The sequence below is a fragment of the Drosophila sechellia genome, chromosome 3R (genome assembly GCF_004382195.2).
Source record: "Drosophila sechellia strain sech25 chromosome 3R, ASM438219v1, whole genome shotgun sequence".
In the NCBI taxonomy this organism is placed as follows: domain Eukaryota; kingdom Metazoa; phylum Arthropoda; class Insecta; order Diptera; family Drosophilidae; genus Drosophila; species Drosophila sechellia.
In genome coordinates this window covers 6099037-6117610 of record NC_045952.1, presented here as the reverse complement: position 1 = coordinate 6117610, position 18574 = coordinate 6099037, and the positions used below count along the sequence as shown (strand labels likewise).

The following is an 18574-nucleotide window of genomic DNA, read 5'->3' as shown; positions in this document are numbered from 1 at the left end:
GGTCAGCTTTAAGCTATCTTTCGTTGAGTTCGAGCTTTTCGCCAGTTTAAAAAGACGGGCGCCTGCTGGCCAGAAGCTGAGTCGGTAACGGTCTGCGTCTGCGCGCAGTTCGAACAAGTTGAGAAAGAGACCAACGAAAGCCTATCCAAGTGCAGTGATCAATACGGTAACTGACAAAAAAGCCTAGGAGTCAGGGCCTAAAAACCATTTTGCGGCGCTGCCAGTGTGTTTTTGTGTGATAAAAAATAGCGGCTCAGAAAAACTTGCAGACAGCAGATAGCTCACAAGTTTTTGTCTTCTTCGGGCCATTGGACAATTTTCCTGAGGCATTTTCTATAAGGAATAAACAATTAATTCAATATTTAAAGCATAAAAGGAAACTAGACACCACAGCACCGGACTCTACGATCGTAAGTTGATGCAATCGGCTTTATTTCTATTATTTTCTGCCTTTTCGGTTTTTGCACAACCCAAAAATCCGAAAATCCGCGATGTCCGTTTCTGGCATTGAGGAAGCTCAAAAGATTTGGACAGCTTTTTGGCCCGAAGTCTGCTGGAAATTTGCCATTGTCATAAGCCCAAGAAACGGAACTTTGTTCGGTCTTCTGATGGCTCACGGCGATAAATTTACTGCACTTTGTTTGCAATAGCTCCAATTCGATTCGTTTGTTTTTCTGGCACAGAGCACAGTATGGCTCACGATTTCTGCTCTAGACACGTTTCTAATTTAGTTACTGGTTTATATTTCTTTTTCCACACATATCAAAACGGTCACCCATTGTTTGCTATTTGACCACTAATCTGTTCGATTTTGTGCTAAATTACACCGGGTATTTTTCGAATGAAAAAGTACCAACATTAAGGTGTTTTACGATACCAGCCAGTTCATTAAACGTCCATTGCAGTATTAGGAAATTAGCCCGGTTATTAGCCACCACCTCGTTTTGACGGAATGAGTCGTATAGTAAAAGACAAACTACTTGCGCTTATTTATGGTGAGCACATTTCTTTCGATCCCAATTTCCGTTTGGTGCTAGCTTTGAAACTCAAGCTGAAACCGACATATTCAAGCTAATAATCCCAAATTTGTTGTCATAAATTAACGTTAGTGATGAACAAATACTTAAGAAACGGAATATACTCATTATAATACCTTATTTCAAAAGATATTTCTATTAATATAAACAGAAGTCCCGTCTCATAGGAAACATTTATAATCAATGATTAGTCATGACAAGTATCAAAATCCCCAACAAATTAGTAACACCTTTCCTTTTAAATGAAATGAGCTGATATACACAATTTCAATGGAATCTCTAAAATTTATAATCATTATAGTAAAAATTACAGTCATAAAGAGGGCAGCAAAATAAAAAGAATGATTCCCAAAAAATGTTAAATGTTGCAAAGGAGCTTTGATTTAAAAACGCACACGACTTACACATTTCTTCCGAACAATTCAACAAATAATCACTAATTAAGCGTGCTCGCACATTTACACCTGAACCCATTAAAAAAGAGTTCGCATTTGTGTGCCTGGAAATAAAGTATCTCGATTTGCATATCGGATTCGATGTTCGTTTTAGGGCCTTTTAAATTCGCTTGTTTTTTCCGTAATTTTTTTATTGACGAGAGAGAGAGAGCAAATCAAATGGGGCGGCGATGATCCATCAATTTTATTGAGGGCAAACAGTGGCCAGCGAAGATGGAAGAAGGTTTCAATGTCTAGGGGATCGGCGGGGGCAATGTGTTTAAGCCAACATGGAGCAGGGTGCTTTGACCGAATGACACCCACGCTTAGCTTTCTTTTCAGTAGTTGTTGGCCAAAAACTCCAAAAGCCTCCGCGCACAAAAACTGTTTGCACACACACGTCCCGTAGATCTTTTTGAAGTCATGTTCAAATGTCAGCGGCAGATAAAAATGTGTGCGACTCCATGTTTTGGGAGCGTGCTTTATCTGCTGCCAGCATTTTTCTGGGCCCCAAAAGCCAGTGGGAGAAAATTGGAAACATGGCTTTAACAGTTTGACCAAGCCTTTGTTACTCCTCTTCAGCGACATCGATTGACTTTTGCTGCCTGTCGTTTGTTTGGCTTGCGATTGTGTGCTCCCCTTTTGGGCATTTTGGCAGTCGTCCATTCATTTCGGCCTTTCAATGTATCTGCATGTAGTCTCGGCCGTTTGCCGTTTGCCATTTAACTGGTCTCCGACAGAGCTTGACTTGGCTTTATTTGTTTACAATTCGTTATGGCACATTGCCAGGTCGGAGCAACCACAAAGCGTGAGGCGGCATAGATCTCAAAAAGGGACAAGTTTTTGAATGCTTTTCGGAGAAGTTTCCTGGGGATTGGGAATTAGCATATTGTGTAAAATGATTGAATATGCACAGGGAGAAAACGATAATAAATTGTTGAAGATTATTTCCATTCCTATATATTTTATTCAATATATCTATAATATATTTTTATAACCTTTATTGTTCTAAAAAGTTGAAACTTTTATGTTATGAATAGGTAAATTTAAAAAGTTAAGAAAAAACTATCTATGTAGATATATCTCTAGCAGTGGTAGAAATTAGTAGAACTATCTTTAGAAATTCTTAATTTGTGTTCAGATTTGAGCAATCTGTAAGAATTGTGGTAATAAGCCAGCAGCAATGCATTTCTCTACTCGGCGGATTTCTCAACGCCACTATCAGCTCATTATCGACAATCGCTCGGCCTCTGGGCGTCCCACAAAATCTTATCCTAGCGACAAGCGTGAGAAATCCCGGCAAGACATCAATTACAGCACAACTCCGAACCCCGTTAACAAATTCACTCATTTAGCAATGAAACTAAAAGTGTTGTTACTGTCTGCAGGCCAGAAAGCCGAACTCATGAAATGGCAACCCAGTTGACAGGCAGCTCCTGAATCAACGTGGTTCGGTGCCGAGCTGGCCACCTTATACTTCTCTTTTTTTGGCTTTGGTTTCGGCCGTTTTTGCATCCGCCTCGGGCCAGCGAATAGATGTGGATGTGGATGTGGCTGCGGCTATGGATGCTGCTGGTGTGACTGCGGCTTTTTGCCTTATCCAGCACGTAACCAGCGATCAATCAAGGCGACTCTCATCTGGGGTCTTTGACAATCGCCGGAATGATGCGCAGCGCAATTGCAGAATTTCACTCGGAGCTTAATTGTACGACTGCGAGCGGTAAGAGCGGCGGCAAGAGCGGTACGAGCGGTACGAACAGTACGAGTGCCACGTAATTGGCAACGCCAAGGGTATTACATGGAGTTGCCGCAACATTTTGCCCAGCGAAATGCAACAAAATGTTTTAAATATTCAATCACGTAGTTCGTGCAACAATAGCCCGGGCGGCCGAAAAACAAAATTTAAATAAATTATGTAAAACGGTATTTTCAGCACAGCTTTCCAGCAAACTCGAGGAAAAATGGGAAATTTATAGGATTGTGGTATTTCCGCTTCTGTTTCTGGTGGATAAGTCCATTGTCAGTCGTGCCGGTCAATGCCGTTTTAATAAATTATACTGTGCAATTCTCTGGAAATAATAGCAACAGAAAACAAATAAAAATGCAATTACCCATCGTGAAGGTATTGATACACACGAGTTCCGATTTTGTAGTTTTACAATAAGGCCCCCCATAAATCTCGATGAATATTGACGAAAGCTACGTCCAGCGATTGTTGTAAGCTTGTAAAATTTAAGATGCGGAATTTTCAAAGGGAAATCCGGTTAGCTGCTAGCGATATAAGAATCTTTGATTAGATAGTTATCCAACGAACGTCTGGAATTTTTCCTGAACTTATGGCCAACACTTAAAACCGTTAGCCGGCAGAAGTGCATTAACTAAATATTGTCTACTAATAATTAACAATCAGGTGATGGGGCATGACAAGGTGGCAGCAAAAACAACATCAACTGCAGCACCAACAATTCCCAGCGAATTCTCACACACAAAACATTCGCACATTGTTGATGTCGCGTTGACAACCGACTGTTGCAAACGCGAAGGCACAGAAATACAACATGAAGTACGCAAAAGTAACAAGAAACAAGTGAAAAAACAACAAATGGTATTTAAGACGCTATAGCGGCATTTGAAATTCCTTTACTAAGCATATAAAAAGATGAAAGGCCGAAGCTAATATACCCTTGCAGTAAATGTTCTTATATACATATATTTGACTTGAAGGGAAACATTAGCCTTATATACATATATATATGGATGATCGGTACCAGCATTCGACATGATATACTTAGTCCGTCCGATATAGTATCTTAGTATCTAAGATATAGTATCTTAGTTTTAAAGCTGTCTGCATGAAACTCTTGAAAATGTTTTTTTTTCTATTGCAAGCATTATATAAGGAACTATCTTAGTTCCGTGATATTGTATTGGATAAGCCAAAACATTTTGTGGCCTTTTTGTTATTTTGGTTAACTTTGCGAATGGCAAGGGTATAGAACCAAAAGGCAAGAGCAGAGCCAAGTGGGCCTGCAGTCAGCCGCTGTGTTGCTGCATTTCTATGTGCCGCCACGCGCATGACGAACGAAAGTGAAAATAGGAAGTCAAGAGATGGCCAAAGCGGCAGAGCGGCAACAACGCCGTCTGGGCCACTCAGACTTTGAGTCAGACATTGGTCAAGTTGGCCAGATATTGCGCGGCAGCTTCCTCCAGTCTAGCTGCGAACGCGAATGCGATTGCCAGTTGCCAGTTGGCAGTTGTTGCTGGTTGCCATTGCAGTCGCAGGTTGCATGTTGCGATTCCAGCTGCAGCCCCAGTTTCAGTTGCCTTAACTTGCCACACTCGCTGATTTCTTGGCCAATTTCTAATGGCCAAAACCGCCGGAGATGGCTGCGTAATACAGGCGGGGGTTGCCGGGAGGAGCAATGCTTGCTTTGCCGCCTCGTTATCCTCGTGTTAATTTATGGCCTCGCTCTTGGCCAGATTCCCCGCCGCTTTTGCCACTTTTGCCGCTTGTTTATGAACTTTTTCCCAAATGTATCTCAGCTAGCTGTTTACCGGGCTTTCTTAATTTATTCACTCACCTTGCCAGCTTGGTGCCGCTTGTCAATTTGACGCCCGAACGTGAAAAACTTTATGGTTCGATTTTATTTTTTCACCTACTCTTTATCTCGGTAACCGTTATTTTTTGATTTGGAGCAAAGAAGTTAACTGCAAAGTCCAAGTAAACTCGTTCGCGTTCGAAGTTGGGGGTCCATTGGCCAAATTAATGATTCCAATTTGCCGCAATGCGTTGAGCATTAAATTTGATTTAGTTTTTAGTTTAGTTTTTTTACCAGCCGGGTAAGTTAGAAGTCGCTAATTGAAATGGACTCAAAATCGATGTGAAATTTAAAACAGAATACTTAACTTTAATTGTTTATTGGCTTTCAATGCGTAGGTTAATAGAGCTAATGGCATTCTTAAGAGGCTTGAACTACTTTGTTTTACTTATATTGTAAAAACCTTTCTTTTATCTTAAGTAATCCAGAATCTAAAACTATTATCCCAGCTTTTTTAATGAGTTATAAACCCCGATTTAGCATATTAGTTAATTCTAAAGTCTGAACTGGAATCTCTGACTAAGATCCCACCCCTTCCAAACGTGGACCTTACACAATTCACTCAAAATCGCACAGCTTTATCTGGCGCCTTTGTAGTGGCACTCATAAATTGCATTACTTTATGATTATTATTCTAATATATGCACGGTTCCCACATTAATAAGCACCCGAAAAACTATGCCTAAACATATGGCAGAAGCGGCAACAAGATAACTGTATAACAAGGCCCAAAAGCAAGCCCCTATCTGCGGTATTGTTCACACTGACTGGCTGACTGACTGCCTGATTGAGTGACTGACTGACTGACTGACAGGCAGCTCAAAGAAACCTTCAAACGCAGCAGCGAAGACAATGCCAAGCTACATCAATGAAGTTATCGTGCGAGTGCAAAACAAACCACCAGAAGACAACTGCAGCTCGCGTCGGTTTCAATCGACACCCGGTTCGCTTCAGTGCACAAGGAATTATGCACCATGCTTTACATCCGATAAAGTTGTTAATTCAAAAAAAAGTGTAATTATGACAGCGCCATTGATAATCGTGTCAGATAAGTTACACAGGAAGTGCGAGTAATCAAATGATAACAAGCAAAAATGTCGTTAGGCTGATTTAATAATTGCCAACATGTTCTCACCATTAAACAAAAAGATATTTTAAAAGTCATAGATTTCTCTGGAATTGTTATCTAAATAACAAATTGTCCATATGGTATTATACATATTTATATTTTGTTTAACGCAACTTTATTTGAACTTAACTTACAGATAAAATTAGAAGTCCAAGTCCTCCAAGTCCAATCTATATTTGTATTTTGTACATCAATTCATCTTGTTAAATTATTTAGGCATTTAAACCAAATAAACCAGTCGTAAGATAATTAAGTCGGTGAAAATGTATTGAGGTTATCCCCTTTTCGTATCCCTACGATTTTCCCACCAATTTCCACGAGCCGCCACGCAGAAGTGGACCTAAATCTGTTAGCAAGGCAAAACTTGCCCCGAACAACTTTTGATTTTCTGAGTGCTGCACGACTTTTGCACGCGTTTTTCTCGGCGTTTGAAGTTCGTCTGTGGCAACATTTGTTGCATGGCTTTTACTAGCCTGCTGGAAAACTGGCTGCGAGGTCAACTGCCTCTCTTTTCGATTTTCCACGTTCGCGTGAGTTGCGTATGTTCTTCGACTTTGTTTTGATTGTTTTTTGTTTTTCTATTTCTTTGTGGACTCGCGCTCCGCTTCACTTTCATGGCATCCTTCAACTTTAAAAGCGAAAGACACCAAAATGCAATTGAAATGAATGAAAAATCGTGTTCCAAATGTCAGATGCGAGCCCCATTGTGGCATCCAAAACAGACGAACTGTAGCAATTGCATGGTCTTCTCGATCTCCGCTTAGGTGATTCTCTTGTTTCACTCTCGGTTTCAGCTTAAGTTTCTGTTTCAATTACTTTTCTGCTTTGGTTTTGGCTTCGGTTTCTGTTTTTGGATGGATACAAATTGCAATTTGATTGCTTCAAGCTGTTCGAGTTAATTGAGGTCAAAAGCGCTGTCAGCATCTTCCAAAAATGCACTGATTTCGGGGATCGGTTCGGTTTCGGTTTCATTTTTGGGCGCTAATTAACCGCCCAAATAGGTGTGTGAAGAGCAATGTTGGAGGCAAGCAATTAAGATGGTTTCTTCACATAAAAGGAGCTTAGAACGGATCCCGTTTCAGAGCTATTCTTCAGAGTCAATCTGATCAGCCCCGGGGGTCATAAGTCAACCACCAACAAGACGAACAAATGACATAATTACATTGCACATTACTCAACCGTCGCTGGCTACCGTAATTCCATGCAGCCTCATTGCTTCTGTTTAAGGCATTTGCTCGTCAATTTCGAAATTCCAAATAGGAAAGCAAAGGGAAGCCAGCCAGACATTTTTGTCCGCTTGGGGCTAAGGTCATGTGAAACTATGCAGAAGCAGCCGCCGACGGAACAAAAGCCAATCTCGGATGATGAGCTATGACTTCTGTCCGTCCGGCTGTCTGTTTGGCCTTTCGGTAATTGCCAATGCTGGGGGCAGTTGCCGTTTGCTTGCCAAATGGCCAAGATATAAAAAGTATCTTTTTTGATTTCAATTTCATTTCGGTTTTTTCCTATCGTCCGCTTTTGCCGCTGTGTGCATTGGGACAGACGACGCCCATTGTCTCGGTGGGTACTCTTATTAATTACAGTACTGCTGCTGGAGCGTTACTATGATAATGTTTAGTCTTTGTCTCAGTGGACAAGGTTAAACAGAAGTTCATGTTGCGGTTTTCAAAACTTTATGACTTTGCCCTATGGCTTTCAATTAATCAGCTGGATATTAAATAATTAAATGAGCATATAATAATTGCTTATAATAAAAGGAATATATTGCTGACAACGTCTTTATCGAACTAACTTTGGATAGAAATAAGCAAAAGCTAGCAAAAGACTTAGAACACGAACTTGAAGCTACATTTATTTTAAAAAGTTCGTGCTCTAAGTCTTTTGTATTTTGAAACTTGATTATAGTTTTTTACCTATCTAATACTAAAAATAAAGAATTCCCATCGTGTATTTTAGTCTATCAACATGTCCGCCAGCGCCTCAGCCTGCGATTGTTTGGTGGGCGTGCCCACTGGGCCCACCCTGGCCTCCACATGTGGTGGCAGCGCCTTCATGCTGTTCATGGGCCTCCTGGAGGTCTTTATCCGCTCTCAGTGTGATCTTGAAGATCCCTGCGGAAGGGCCAGCAGTCGGGTAAGCTATAAATGACGACGGCCACAAAAAGTGGTTACCCATAACTCAATATGGTTTCCAACATTATTACAGTTTCGATCGGAGCCGGACTACGAGTACGATTTCATTGTCATTGGCGGCGGCTCAGCGGGCTCTGTGGTGGCCTCTCGACTGTCCGAGGTGCCTCAATGGAAGGTGCTTTTGATTGAAGCCGGTAAGGGATGTTGCCCCAGCAACTCATACCAATACATATACATATTCAAGCAACATAAACTTACACTGCTCACGGCAATTAGAGGCACGTTATGTGGCATTTGTTTAGAAGTAATTGAGGCTTAACAGCGGCATAAACTGCAACAATGGCAGCAACACTAATGCCACTTGGGCAAGACTCGGCGGCAAAGAAGCAACCGCAACTGCCACGAGCATTATGTAAACTAAACGAGCTGCCACCTCAGCCCGATGCCAAATCTTGGCCCATGCAAATATCTTGTCTCTATATGGGATTTACTTCGCTTGGAGCTGTAAGCCTGAAAAGTGTTTTCCTCTTCGTTTTGCTTGACTTCGCTTTCTGCACTTAATAATTGCTATTGCTCGCAGTTTATTTTATGAATGAATAACGATTCGGATACTACACGTGATTCCTTGCGAATGTGGGTAAATTGCGAGTGTATTTAATTCTACTAATCGCTGTCGATATTCAATGCAGTGCATTCACTTTGCCTTAATTAGACGCAAATATGCGGCGAGCTCTGCCTTAGAGGCTTTTTAGCACTGCATAATTTAAAATGTGTCTTATTTATTTGTTCAAGTACGGGTTTAAAGTAACTCGTTTCTTTGCAGTCCAGTACCCAGATAATATAACCACCTTTTAAAATATATTTGAAATAAATAACTTAAAATATATGGGCCAGTGACTTGGCATATCTATAATAAGTAACTAAATATAAATTTTAAATCGTATAAACTTAATATAGTTAAATGTCAAGAGGTGTTTCAACTAGCAACAGTCTATTGGAATATGAGGCCTCACTTTAAGGTCCCGATACCCACTCAAAAACATCATTAATCATTACTTCTTTCTCGTCCAACACTAATGTCTTAATCAGGCGACTAAGTGCTTGGAAAATCACTTGAAATATCTTCAGGCCTGGGAAAGCATTCTAATGGCTCTATTAAGTCTTCCCTATCAACGTTCTCGGCTCTGCTTGGCTTACTTTGTGGGTCTCCCTTAGTTTTCCAATTTTGCGCAAAGTAATTGTTTATAGCGACAATTTTTACGCCTCGTCACTAATTACACTAATTACGAGCCAAAAAAACGCGAAAGAGAAACACATTCGAAGTTGTCAATGCGTTGGCGTTAATTATACAACAATGCCTGAGCCGCAGTGCAATTAGCCGCAGCTTATTATTATTACCTGGCTTATTATACGACCATATCACTGTGAGCAGATAACCCTCGTCTAAAGTGGTTTCTGTTGCTACCAAGATTCTCGCTAGACATTAGACATGCACCTCGTCAGAATTAGTCAATGCCAAAAGCATGCCGGAAAAAAATTAAACTCTTTAAATCTTCAAATTCTTGATTGAAGAAGCAAACCCGGTGCCTGGCACACTGACCCCTGGAATGATCTCGCCTCGGGTTAATGGCACAACTGGTGGTGTAAACTTGTGATATCACCTGGTTACTTTAAGGCATATTCTATTTTTGCACTTCACGAAGCCACAAATCATTTGTCACATATATTTTATTTAAAATTTCATAAATTTCATAAATTCAACTTACCTCTCAGCACGTGGTGTTAATGATTGCACTTATATTAATGGTTTTTTTTAAATATTTTTTTAAATAAGTGCAGAAGTCAGGCACATGAAATAATGACATTTACCATTAGGAAGGTTACCTTATTTCAACTAAAAAAGTTTTTACACTGTGTTTTAAGTATCTCGTACCCAAATAATTTTAGCGTTGCAAGAGTTATACGCTTTATATTTATGAGGCGATGTTCGACCGTCCAATGCTCCAGACTGCATCTTGTTTATTTGTTTTAGCTTTTATTCGAAGCTAATTTGAATGCGTATTCCCGGTGCTAATTGTTTTCTCTTATCCAATGGCGTAAACACCAAGAAAGACATTTGTTTTTTATTTGCGCGACACAGACATATGTTAACAGTTGCCGCAGAACAAGTTATTAACAATTTCGGGAACATATATAACGCTTGTACTCAATGAATCACAGCATCACCGGGCTTTTAGTAACTCTTTCTAAAATTTGGCTATTTTGTTTAATTTTCCTTTGTTGAAATTTCAAGTTAAATTATTACTTCAGGATTTTGCGGTAACATTTTTTTCTGGCTCCCACGCTATTGTTGGCAATCAAAGATTCCACTTGAATCGATTTAATTAACGAGAGTCGTGGGCCCAGCGCAACGGAAATTCTAGAACGCCGATTGAGCCAATATACTAATTATAATGGATTGCCATGGGTTAAGCAAAAGCGTGCCTCAAATGTCCCGAAAGCCAAATGAGGCTGCCCACCCAAATGCTGAAGGCCGAATCGGACTTTGTTTGTACTGCTTCTTAATGGGCAGTTAGGGTCTATTAATCAAGACTCACGACCAGTTATTTCAGTTATCGTGGTGCTGTGAATAGGTGCATATCTATTACCCTAACCGGTAGGAATTTAGCATTTGGACATAACTGATGCGTTAGCTTCCCCTTCTTGGTACTACTCAAATTTCTCTCTTACACTTTATTAAAACTTAAGTTAATATCTAACTATAAGTATAATGATTATAGTTCATTTAAGAAGTTGGATAAGTTCTAGTCCTAAGACAGAAACTAACTAACTAACTAACTAATCACATATAAACTACAAAGACTATAACAACACGACATTTTGATTTAAATGATGTATTGACTATCTTAACCGTCTAACACAGGTGGCGATGAACCCGTGGGAGCCCAGATACCCTCGATGTTCCTCAACTTTATTGGCAGCGACATCGACTACCGCTACAGCACGGAACCTGAGCCAATGGCCTGCCTGTCCTCGATGGAGCAGCGCTGCTACTGGCCACGTGGCAAGGTACTTGGCGGAACCTCGGTATTGAACGGAATGATGTATGTCCGCGGCAACCGGGAGGACTATGAAGATTGGGCAGCGGATGGAAATCCTGGTTGGGCGTACAACGACGTGCTTCCGTTCTTCAAAAAGTCAGAGGACAACTTGGATCTGGATGAGGTGGGCACGGAATATCACGCCAAGGGTGGCCTCCTGCCAGTGGGCAAGTTCCCATACAACCCACCTCTATCCTACGCCATTCTGAAGGCCGGCGAGGAGTTGGGCTTCTCCGTGCACGATCTAAATGGTCAGAACTCTACAGGATTTATGATTGCCCAGATGACGGCACGAAATGGCATCAGATATAGCTCAGCCAGGGCTTTCCTGCGACCGGCTCGCATGCGCAACAACCTGCATATCCTGCTGAACACCACGGCCACCAAGGTCCTTATTCATCCGCACACTAAGAATGTTCTGGGAGTGGAAGTCAGTGACCAGTTCGGCAGCACGCGAAAAATCCTGGCGAAGAAAGAGGTAGTTTTGAGTGCTGGTGCTGTGAACTCTCCGCATATCCTGCTACTAAGTGGAGTGGGTCCCAAGGACGAACTGCAGCAGGTGAATGTGAGGACCGTGCACAACCTACCAGGTGTGGGCAAGAATCTGCACAATCACGTGACCTATTTTACCAACTTCTTCATTGACGATGCGGACACGGCGCCACTTAACTGGGCCACGGCTATGGAGTACTTGCTGTTCCGGGATGGTCTCATGTCCGGCACTGGCATTTCGGATGTGACCGCAAAGCTGGCCACTCGCTATGCCGACAGTCCCGAACGTCCCGATCTCCAGCTCTACTTTGGCGGCTACCTGGCCAGTTGTGCCCGCACAGGACAGGTGGGCGAGTTGCTCTCGAATAACTCTCGCTCCATCCAGATATTCCCAGCTGTTTTGCACCCTCGTTCGCGGGGCTTTATTGGCCTGCGATCTGCTGATCCTCTAGACCCGCCGCGTATTGTGGCCAACTACCTAACACACGAGCGGGATGTGAAGACGCTGGTGGAGGGCATTAAGTTTGTCATCCGATTGTCGCAAACGACGCCGTTGAAGCAGTACGGCATGCGGCTGGACAAGACGGTGGTCAAGGGATGCGAGGCACATGCCTTTGGCAGCGATGCCTACTGGGAGTGCGCCGTGAGGCAGAACACGGGTCCGGAGAATCACCAGGCTGGCTCCTGCAAAATGGGTCCCAGCCACGACCCCATGGCGGTGGTGAACCACGAGTTGCGAGTCCACGGAATCCGCGGACTCCGGGTCATGGACACCAGCATAATGCCTAAGGTCAGCTCGGGAAATACCCATGCCCCCGCCGTGATGATCGCCGAGAAGGGCGCCTACCTGCTGAAGAGGGCCTGGGGCGCCAAGGTCTGACGCGTGGATGCGACGTGGACGTTGCATAGAGTAATTTAATCAGAATCCAAGCGAAAATTACAGCGAGTAAAATTTTAAGCGAAATTACACTTATGGCACCTCAGATCCAAAACTAAACTATTTTACCCTAATCCAATCTAATTTAATCCGATCCTATACGAAGGTTTCTCACTCTAGGCACACCGCGTTGCGCAATCTCCATTAAAGTTATCTATAAGTTAACAGGCTCCCTTAAAACTAACTACTGTGACCCACTGAATATAACGTCAAACTTCTTGAACAGCACTGAGCTCAAATGAAAGATAAATAAAACTTATTAGGTATCTAGTAAATGTACTAAAATTCCAAATTAAATTAATCTGAATTCACCTTAAGAAGTTGAAACTTTTCCATTAATTGCGTTTAACTGCAAAACATTACTGATAGCTTGAGTTAAAGAGGTTTGACTATGTAGACTTCTATTAATGCTTAATTTGTATTGAGTTTTATGTTGACCAATCGCTACACTTAAACTATCGATTTCGACCTACTGGACATGTAAATTTCGTTTAAAACTACATTTAAAGTATATAATTCGTGTTACCCATTGACAATGTAAATTTCGTTTATCGTTTATTTCGAAATTGGACGGATGGTTGATGTCCTATATTTCTGCATACGCGTATATTGCATGTATTTATTGTTCGATTAAAGTGCAACAATTTAATTTAACTACCAAACGATCTCATGAATTTGAAAACATTTACCGCACAATAAGCGATAATCGCTATATATATAGAGGCGACAAAATCTGCGTTTTTCGAAATGTTTCGTTCTCTATATCTGATTGGAATTCTATCTCTGATTTGGGATCGTACACGACGATCCGGAAGTGCAGATGCAAATGCATGCCATGTTCTACAAGGCTCGTGTTGTCTGCGTAGATGAGAATATGATTCCGTATGGTAAGTGGAGTAATGTAGCAACTCTGAATAGTTACAGCAACAAAGATTCATTTAGTGAGAAATTATCTATAATTGATCAATCACTGAAAACTAGGTTCTTTTGTGTGAAGTTCATTCAAAGTATACTTTATTGGTACTCAATTTCCGTGAATAATATGTCAAATTATTGTAACTGTGCATGGCACAATCTAATATTTTCACTGCATGGGAATATGATCTATAAAAGGGTAGTCACAAAATCCCATTCAGCTTTTTGTTTGTTCAAGATGTATTCCGCGTTAGTTAGAGCTTTTGCTGTTCTTGCTTTTCTGATCTTGAGCACGAATCGTGCCAGGGCTCTACAGGATCACGCCAAGGATAATGGCGATATTTTCATTATAAACTATGATAGTTTCGATGGCGATGTGGATGACATATCCACCACCACTTCAGCTCCTAGAGAGGCTGACTACGTAGATTTTGACGAGGTTAATCGGAACTGCAATGCTAGTTTCATTACCTCGACGAGTGAGTGCGAAGGATAACGAAGGCAATATGTGACTACATTTATCGCCTCTTTCAGCCAATGTCTTGCAGTTTAATAACACTGGGGATTTGCCAGATGACAAGGATAAGGTAACCAGCATGGTAGGTGTGCTTTGCAGATCCTTCGCCTCCCGATACTCAAAGATTTCTTGCAGTGCTATTTCCACTGCTTTTTCGAAAAGTCCGGTTTGATGACGGACTATAAGTTAAATACGGATCTGGTGCGCAAATATGTTTGGCCAGCCACTGGCGATTCCGTTGAGGCCTGCGAAGCTGAAGGCAGTGAGTGTTCTAGGCGGGACTTTTCAATTAAAAACGAAATCTTTAATGTGTAATCCCCAGAGGACGAGACGAATGCTTGCATGCGGGGCTATGCCATCGTCAAGTGCGTGTTTACCAGAGCCCTCACGGATGCTAGGAACAAACCCACTGTATGAATAACATCAAAGGCCACATCTCGGACTTATCAGTACAAAATTATAATGTTAGCGTCACTAAACCAAATACGGCTACGACCGGAACACAAAGTTGGCTATAAAGCACAGGCACATGCAACTTATTCGGTCTTTTCTGCCCCGGCTATCACGTTTCCTCATTGCCATCGCAGGCGGTGTTTCTAAGCAGACGGCTGAGCCGCTTGCCAATGGGCTTGGGGTACTGGTTGTTCTTCAGTAGAAACTCCTTGGACTGGTGCTCCACGGCTCCGTTGTCTAGTTGGTACTTGCAGAGCGTGTGCAGCGGTCGCACGAGCGTTTGCCTCAGCTCTGGCCGAGATTCGAGCACGGCCAGGCATTGCGCAGCGGTCTCTAGTGTGCTAAGGCATCCTTCCGTAGGCTGTGTACGGATGATGTAGTCACTTATGCCCACGGCGATGAGTTTCACCTGTCGCAGGCGGTGTAGAGCCGGACTGCTAGCGTAAATGGCTTTAGCCTGAGGCCAGGTACCATCGATGAGCACCAGTGTATAAGGACCCGCATTGTGGTCCACCTCCTCCAGTGGGACTGAGTCCCGGCTGGGATACAAAAGTAGTGTTTGTGGGGAGTCCAGAATCCTCTGCAGATCAGCATGGTTTCTATGGTTTGGAAAACGCTTGCCTTTGTAGACGACACATTTTCCCGGTTCCAGACCTAATTGCAGCATCAGTGCAGTGCGCAGCGACCTCTTCTCCTCTGCAGGGTGCTGCAGTATAACAATCTGTGAGGCCACCGCCTCAGGTGGATGCGGCAAAGCCGGGCACCAGCAAACTACCACGGGTCGTCTGTAAAGATTTTATGAAGAGACTTCAGTTTTTATGGCAGCTTTCCAGCTTCACCACTCACTTGCACTTCTCGCACTTGTCGCGTCTGTTGGGCGGATCGGCGCTGATGCCCACGAGGTCCAGCCACGCGTCATCCTCCATGTTTATAATTGATTAAATTCGGAAAATGCTAAGTTTATATTCCGCACGATAAGAAATCCGTGAGCAACAATTCGCAACTAGGTGGCAACGCACACAGCCACATGGCAAATATGACCGCCCTGTCTTCGAATCAGCTGTTTGGAGTGCAGACATTGCGATTATGCGATAACAGAATCGTGAATTCATTTAATCTATACACCAAGGAATCAAAATAAATAATAAATAATAATCGCGTGAAGAAACGAAAATCGTAAAAAAAATATTAAATTAGTGCCTAATATTGTTTTAAAATTAATAAGAAGAATCCTACAAGCATTGTTCTAAATCACCGAACTTCGTAAATTCGTTCCAGTATAAACATTCCATTTCAGCTTTCTGTTTTCTATTTAGATTTTGTATGTGAATTGGACTAGTTGTTAAGCTTAAAGTTGTAAAGTATATAGTATAATTTAAGAAAAATGCAGAGTATAGGATGGACGCTGATCATGAAACGAGGCTGCCTCTTTAGTTGCCGCAAGGAGACCCTCAACATAAACGGATCTCGGTACACAGTACGCGAAAGGCTGGCGACGGGGTTTGTATCACATTTTCCCAACTATCTCCTCTGATATATCTAATCTGAGTGTTTGAACAGGGGCTTCAGTCTAATCGACCTTGGGGAAAACGCCTCTACGCGACGTAGCTACGCGATAAAGCGCATCACCTGCCACAGCATCGATGACCAGAATATAGCTCTGCGAGAAATCGAAAACTGTCGAAAAATTGACTCGGAAAACGTGATCCGGGTAGTGGATTACGAGCTGAAGGGCCAGGCGGACATAGTTATAAACACAACGAGCACCTTGTTCATTGTGCTTCCCTATTATAAGCACGGATCTCTTGCAGACCACCTACAGCTGCGATCGCGAAAACAGGACCACATGCCCGAGGCCCAGATCCTGCAAATCTTTCTGGGCGTCTGCGAGGGATTGAAGGTCATCCACGAGGCAAAGCCGGTGCCTCTGGCCCACCGAGATCTGAAAACGGCCAACATCTGCCTGTCGGACTCTTTTGAGCCAATTATTGTGGATCTCGGGTCCATGACAGAAGCCCGACTGCAGATTGTGGGCCAGACGGATGCTCAGCGCCTGCAGGACGAAGCCGAGGAGAGGAGCTCCATTGTCTACCGGGCTCCAGAGCTATTTACAGTGAAAACATATTGCACAATTGACGAGCGCACTGACATATGGGTAAAACAGATCCAAGAGTTATTGGAGTTCATCCTTAACATTTCCCTCTTTCAGAGTCTTGGCTGTGTGCTCTATGCAATGTGCTACTTTAATTCGCCCTACGATCCCATTTACGAGCGAGGTGACAGCGTGGCTTTGGCTGTGCTCAGTGGGAACATAAACATTCCAGAGGATTCAATTTACACAGAGGTAATAAACCTTTTTTATATCTTAAAGAAATCTAATTCCAAATATTTGTCTAGGACATGCACGAATTAATTAAGTACATGCTGCGAACCGATCCAATGGAACGGCCATTCGTATTTAGTGTTATCGAAAGGACCCACGATCTGATACAGAAGCTGGAGGGTCGCTTGTAGCTCCCACTAACTGGATTACAACTCATTTATAGGCATTCCTCCGAACCAGATACACCGCTTACTGTTTTTTGACTACTTATTGTAAAATATTTTAAACCTGATGATTTTGTGAAATTATGTGTAAGCAATCAAGCTAGTTTTTTTTTTTATTATATTGATTAGAGCTAGTGTTCGTCACGAGTGAGTCCTGGACAGTTGGAGCCCAGATCTTCGGCGTCATCGTAATGGGTGCCACACCAGTAACAGAAGCAATAGGCTGTGCGCAGGTAGCCAGTGAGGAGTTCTAATTGCTCCGAGGGATTGTATTGTTCTTCTTTGGCTGGCACCTCGACTTCAGGATCGTCGGCGTCGCTCTTTGATTCATCTTCATCTTTTGGTTTAGGCGGCCAAAAAAAATCGAGATCTGGTTCTGTGATAGCGGACTTAAGATCCAACGATTCGCAGGTCTGCTGGCACCGTTTTATGTCATACTGCAATTTCCGCTCCTCCGCTTTATGGGTCGCACGCCTCCTATAAGCCTCTGTGCTGACTTCCTCGCCGCTTTCAATGCCGGCCCTGCTTAGGAGATGTGCCCTCCGGATTTCCTGCCGCTTGAGGGCCAACTCTGCAACGGCTGCCTCGCGCCCAAGTCCTCCACGACCGCTCTTTATAGTTATCCCCACGGGTTCCGTACGAGCATCCGAATTTTGGCCCAACCCATACCCGGCTTTGTAGCCCATCTTGGCCAGGAGCTGGAATCCTTTGTTGTCGGCGGGTATTGGTTTGTTGAGGGACTGTTGAAGGCGAACATTGTCTATGTTTCCGGAAGAAGCTGCTGTCTCCCGTTGGCGCTTCTTCAGCTCCTCTTTCTTGGACTCGACTTCAATCTGCCGCTTTCTGCCGCGATTGTGCACCAAACTCGGTCGGACATCTAGCAGACTAATGAGGGAAGAATGAGAGTTTGTCATAAGGTTGTTGGTTGTTCGTTAGGTGTAAGTGTAATCTCACCCAGCCAGGAATTTGTCGGACATATAATCCTCCTCCTCGTCAGACATCTGTTTGTTTTGTTTACACTTTTCTTTTAAGTGTGACCATTGCTTAGTAATCTACAGCATTATTAGAATAATCAATACTAACAATAGTAACTTTGCTATAAAAATTGAGTTCCGAAAATTGTATGTTAAAATATTAGGTTTCCTTAGTGATTAAAAACCCAGCCATTTTGCGTTATATCCATCATTTACTTAGTTCTTCAAAAACAAAGTATTTTACATTAGCGCACGTAAAATACTAAAAAAAATACTATCCGCTTCTCAGCAGCTGTTGCGCTCTGCT

The 18574-nt window shown here is 42.7% G+C and overlaps 5 protein-coding genes across 6 annotated transcripts; 3 read left to right on the top strand and 2 right to left on the bottom strand.

The window, feature by feature from the left end:
- The first annotated feature begins 87 nt into the window (after nt 1-87).
- LOC6614228 (glucose dehydrogenase [FAD, quinone]) lies at nt 88-13516 on the top strand. 2 transcript variants are annotated; one of them, XM_032720871.1, is made up of 4 exons: nt 88-410; nt 8156-8332; nt 8405-8525; nt 11255-13516. In XM_032720871.1, exons 2-4 carry the CDS (start codon nt 8165-8167, stop codon nt 12841-12843), a joined length of 1878 nt encoding a protein of 625 aa, XP_032576762.1. In that variant the 5' UTR covers nt 88-410; nt 8156-8164; the 3' UTR covers nt 12844-13516. The 2 variants fall into 2 exon arrangements, with proteins under 2 accessions (XP_032576762.1, XP_002038673.1); XM_002038637.2 differs by having other exon boundaries at nt 11255-12804.
- Nucleotides 13517-14014: 498 nt separating this feature from the next.
- Nucleotides 14015-14828, top strand: LOC6614227 (general odorant-binding protein 84a). The gene is made up of 4 exons (XM_002038636.2): nt 14015-14255; nt 14311-14375; nt 14429-14555; nt 14616-14828. Exons 1-4 carry the CDS (start codon nt 14015-14017, stop codon nt 14708-14710), a joined length of 528 nt encoding a protein of 175 aa, XP_002038672.1. The 3' UTR covers nt 14711-14828.
- Nucleotides 14729-15777, bottom strand: LOC6614226 (DTW domain-containing protein 2). Its single transcript, XM_002038635.2, has 2 exons — nt 15593-15777; nt 14729-15531 (listed from the first exon to the last, which is right to left on the bottom strand). The coding sequence occupies exons 1-2, from the start codon at nt 15670-15672 to the stop codon at nt 14856-14858; spliced, it is 756 nt and encodes a 251-aa protein (XP_002038671.1). The 5' UTR covers nt 15673-15777; the 3' UTR covers nt 14729-14855.
- A 133-nt stretch (nt 15778-15910) lies between these two features.
- On the top strand, nt 15911-17377 carry LOC6614225 (serine/threonine-protein kinase 16). The gene is made up of 4 exons (XM_002038634.2): nt 15911-16246; nt 16307-16901; nt 16956-17090; nt 17144-17377. The coding sequence occupies exons 1-4, from the start codon at nt 16131-16133 to the stop codon at nt 17258-17260; spliced, it is 963 nt and encodes a 320-aa protein (XP_002038670.1). The 5' UTR covers nt 15911-16130; the 3' UTR covers nt 17261-17377.
- On the bottom strand, nt 17365-18346 carry LOC6614224 (G patch domain-containing protein 11). Its single transcript, XM_002038633.2, has 2 exons — nt 18248-18346; nt 17365-18178 (listed from the first exon to the last, which is right to left on the bottom strand). Exons 1-2 carry the CDS (start codon nt 18292-18294, stop codon nt 17425-17427), a joined length of 801 nt encoding a protein of 266 aa, XP_002038669.1. The 5' UTR covers nt 18295-18346; the 3' UTR covers nt 17365-17424.
- Between the last annotated feature and the right edge of the window lie 228 nt (nt 18347-18574).

Coding starts and splice junctions, on each gene's coding strand:
- LOC6614225 (XM_002038634.2), top strand. CDS start 16,131: ATGCAGAGTATAGGATGGACGCTGATCATGAAACGAGGCTGCCTCTTT. Junction 16,247..16,306: donor CGCGAAAGGCTGGCGACGGG/GTTTGTATCACA, acceptor GTGTTTGAACAG/GGGCTTCAGTCTAATCGACC. Junction 16,902..16,955: donor ACGAGCGCACTGACATATGG/GTAAAACAGATC, acceptor TCCCTCTTTCAG/AGTCTTGGCTGTGTGCTCTA.
- LOC6614226 (XM_002038635.2), bottom strand. CDS start 15,672: ATGGAGGATGACGCGTGGCTGGACCTCGTGGGCATCAGCGCCGATCCG. Junction 15,532..15,592: donor GACAAGTGCGAGAAGTGCAA/GTGAGTGGTGAA, acceptor AAATCTTTACAG/ACGACCCGTGGTAGTTTGCT.
- LOC6614224 (XM_002038633.2), bottom strand. CDS start 18,294: ATGTCTGACGAGGAGGAGGATTATATGTCCGACAAATTCCTGGCTGG. Junction 18,179..18,247: donor TCCGACAAATTCCTGGCTGG/GTGAGATTACAC, acceptor TTCCCTCATTAG/TCTGCTAGATGTCCGACCGA.
- LOC6614227 (XM_002038636.2), top strand. CDS start 14,015: ATGTATTCCGCGTTAGTTAGAGCTTTTGCTGTTCTTGCTTTTCTGATC. Junction 14,256..14,310: donor TAGTTTCATTACCTCGACGA/GTGAGTGCGAAG, acceptor CGCCTCTTTCAG/CCAATGTCTTGCAGTTTAAT. Junction 14,376..14,428: donor AGGATAAGGTAACCAGCATG/GTAGGTGTGCTT, acceptor GATTTCTTGCAG/TGCTATTTCCACTGCTTTTT.
- LOC6614228 (XM_002038637.2), top strand. CDS start 8,165: ATGTCCGCCAGCGCCTCAGCCTGCGATTGTTTGGTGGGCGTGCCCACT. Junction 8,333..8,404: donor GCGGAAGGGCCAGCAGTCGG/GTAAGCTATAAA, acceptor ACATTATTACAG/TTTCGATCGGAGCCGGACTA. Junction 8,526..11,254: donor GGTGCTTTTGATTGAAGCCG/GTAAGGGATGTT, acceptor CGTCTAACACAG/GTGGCGATGAACCCGTGGGA.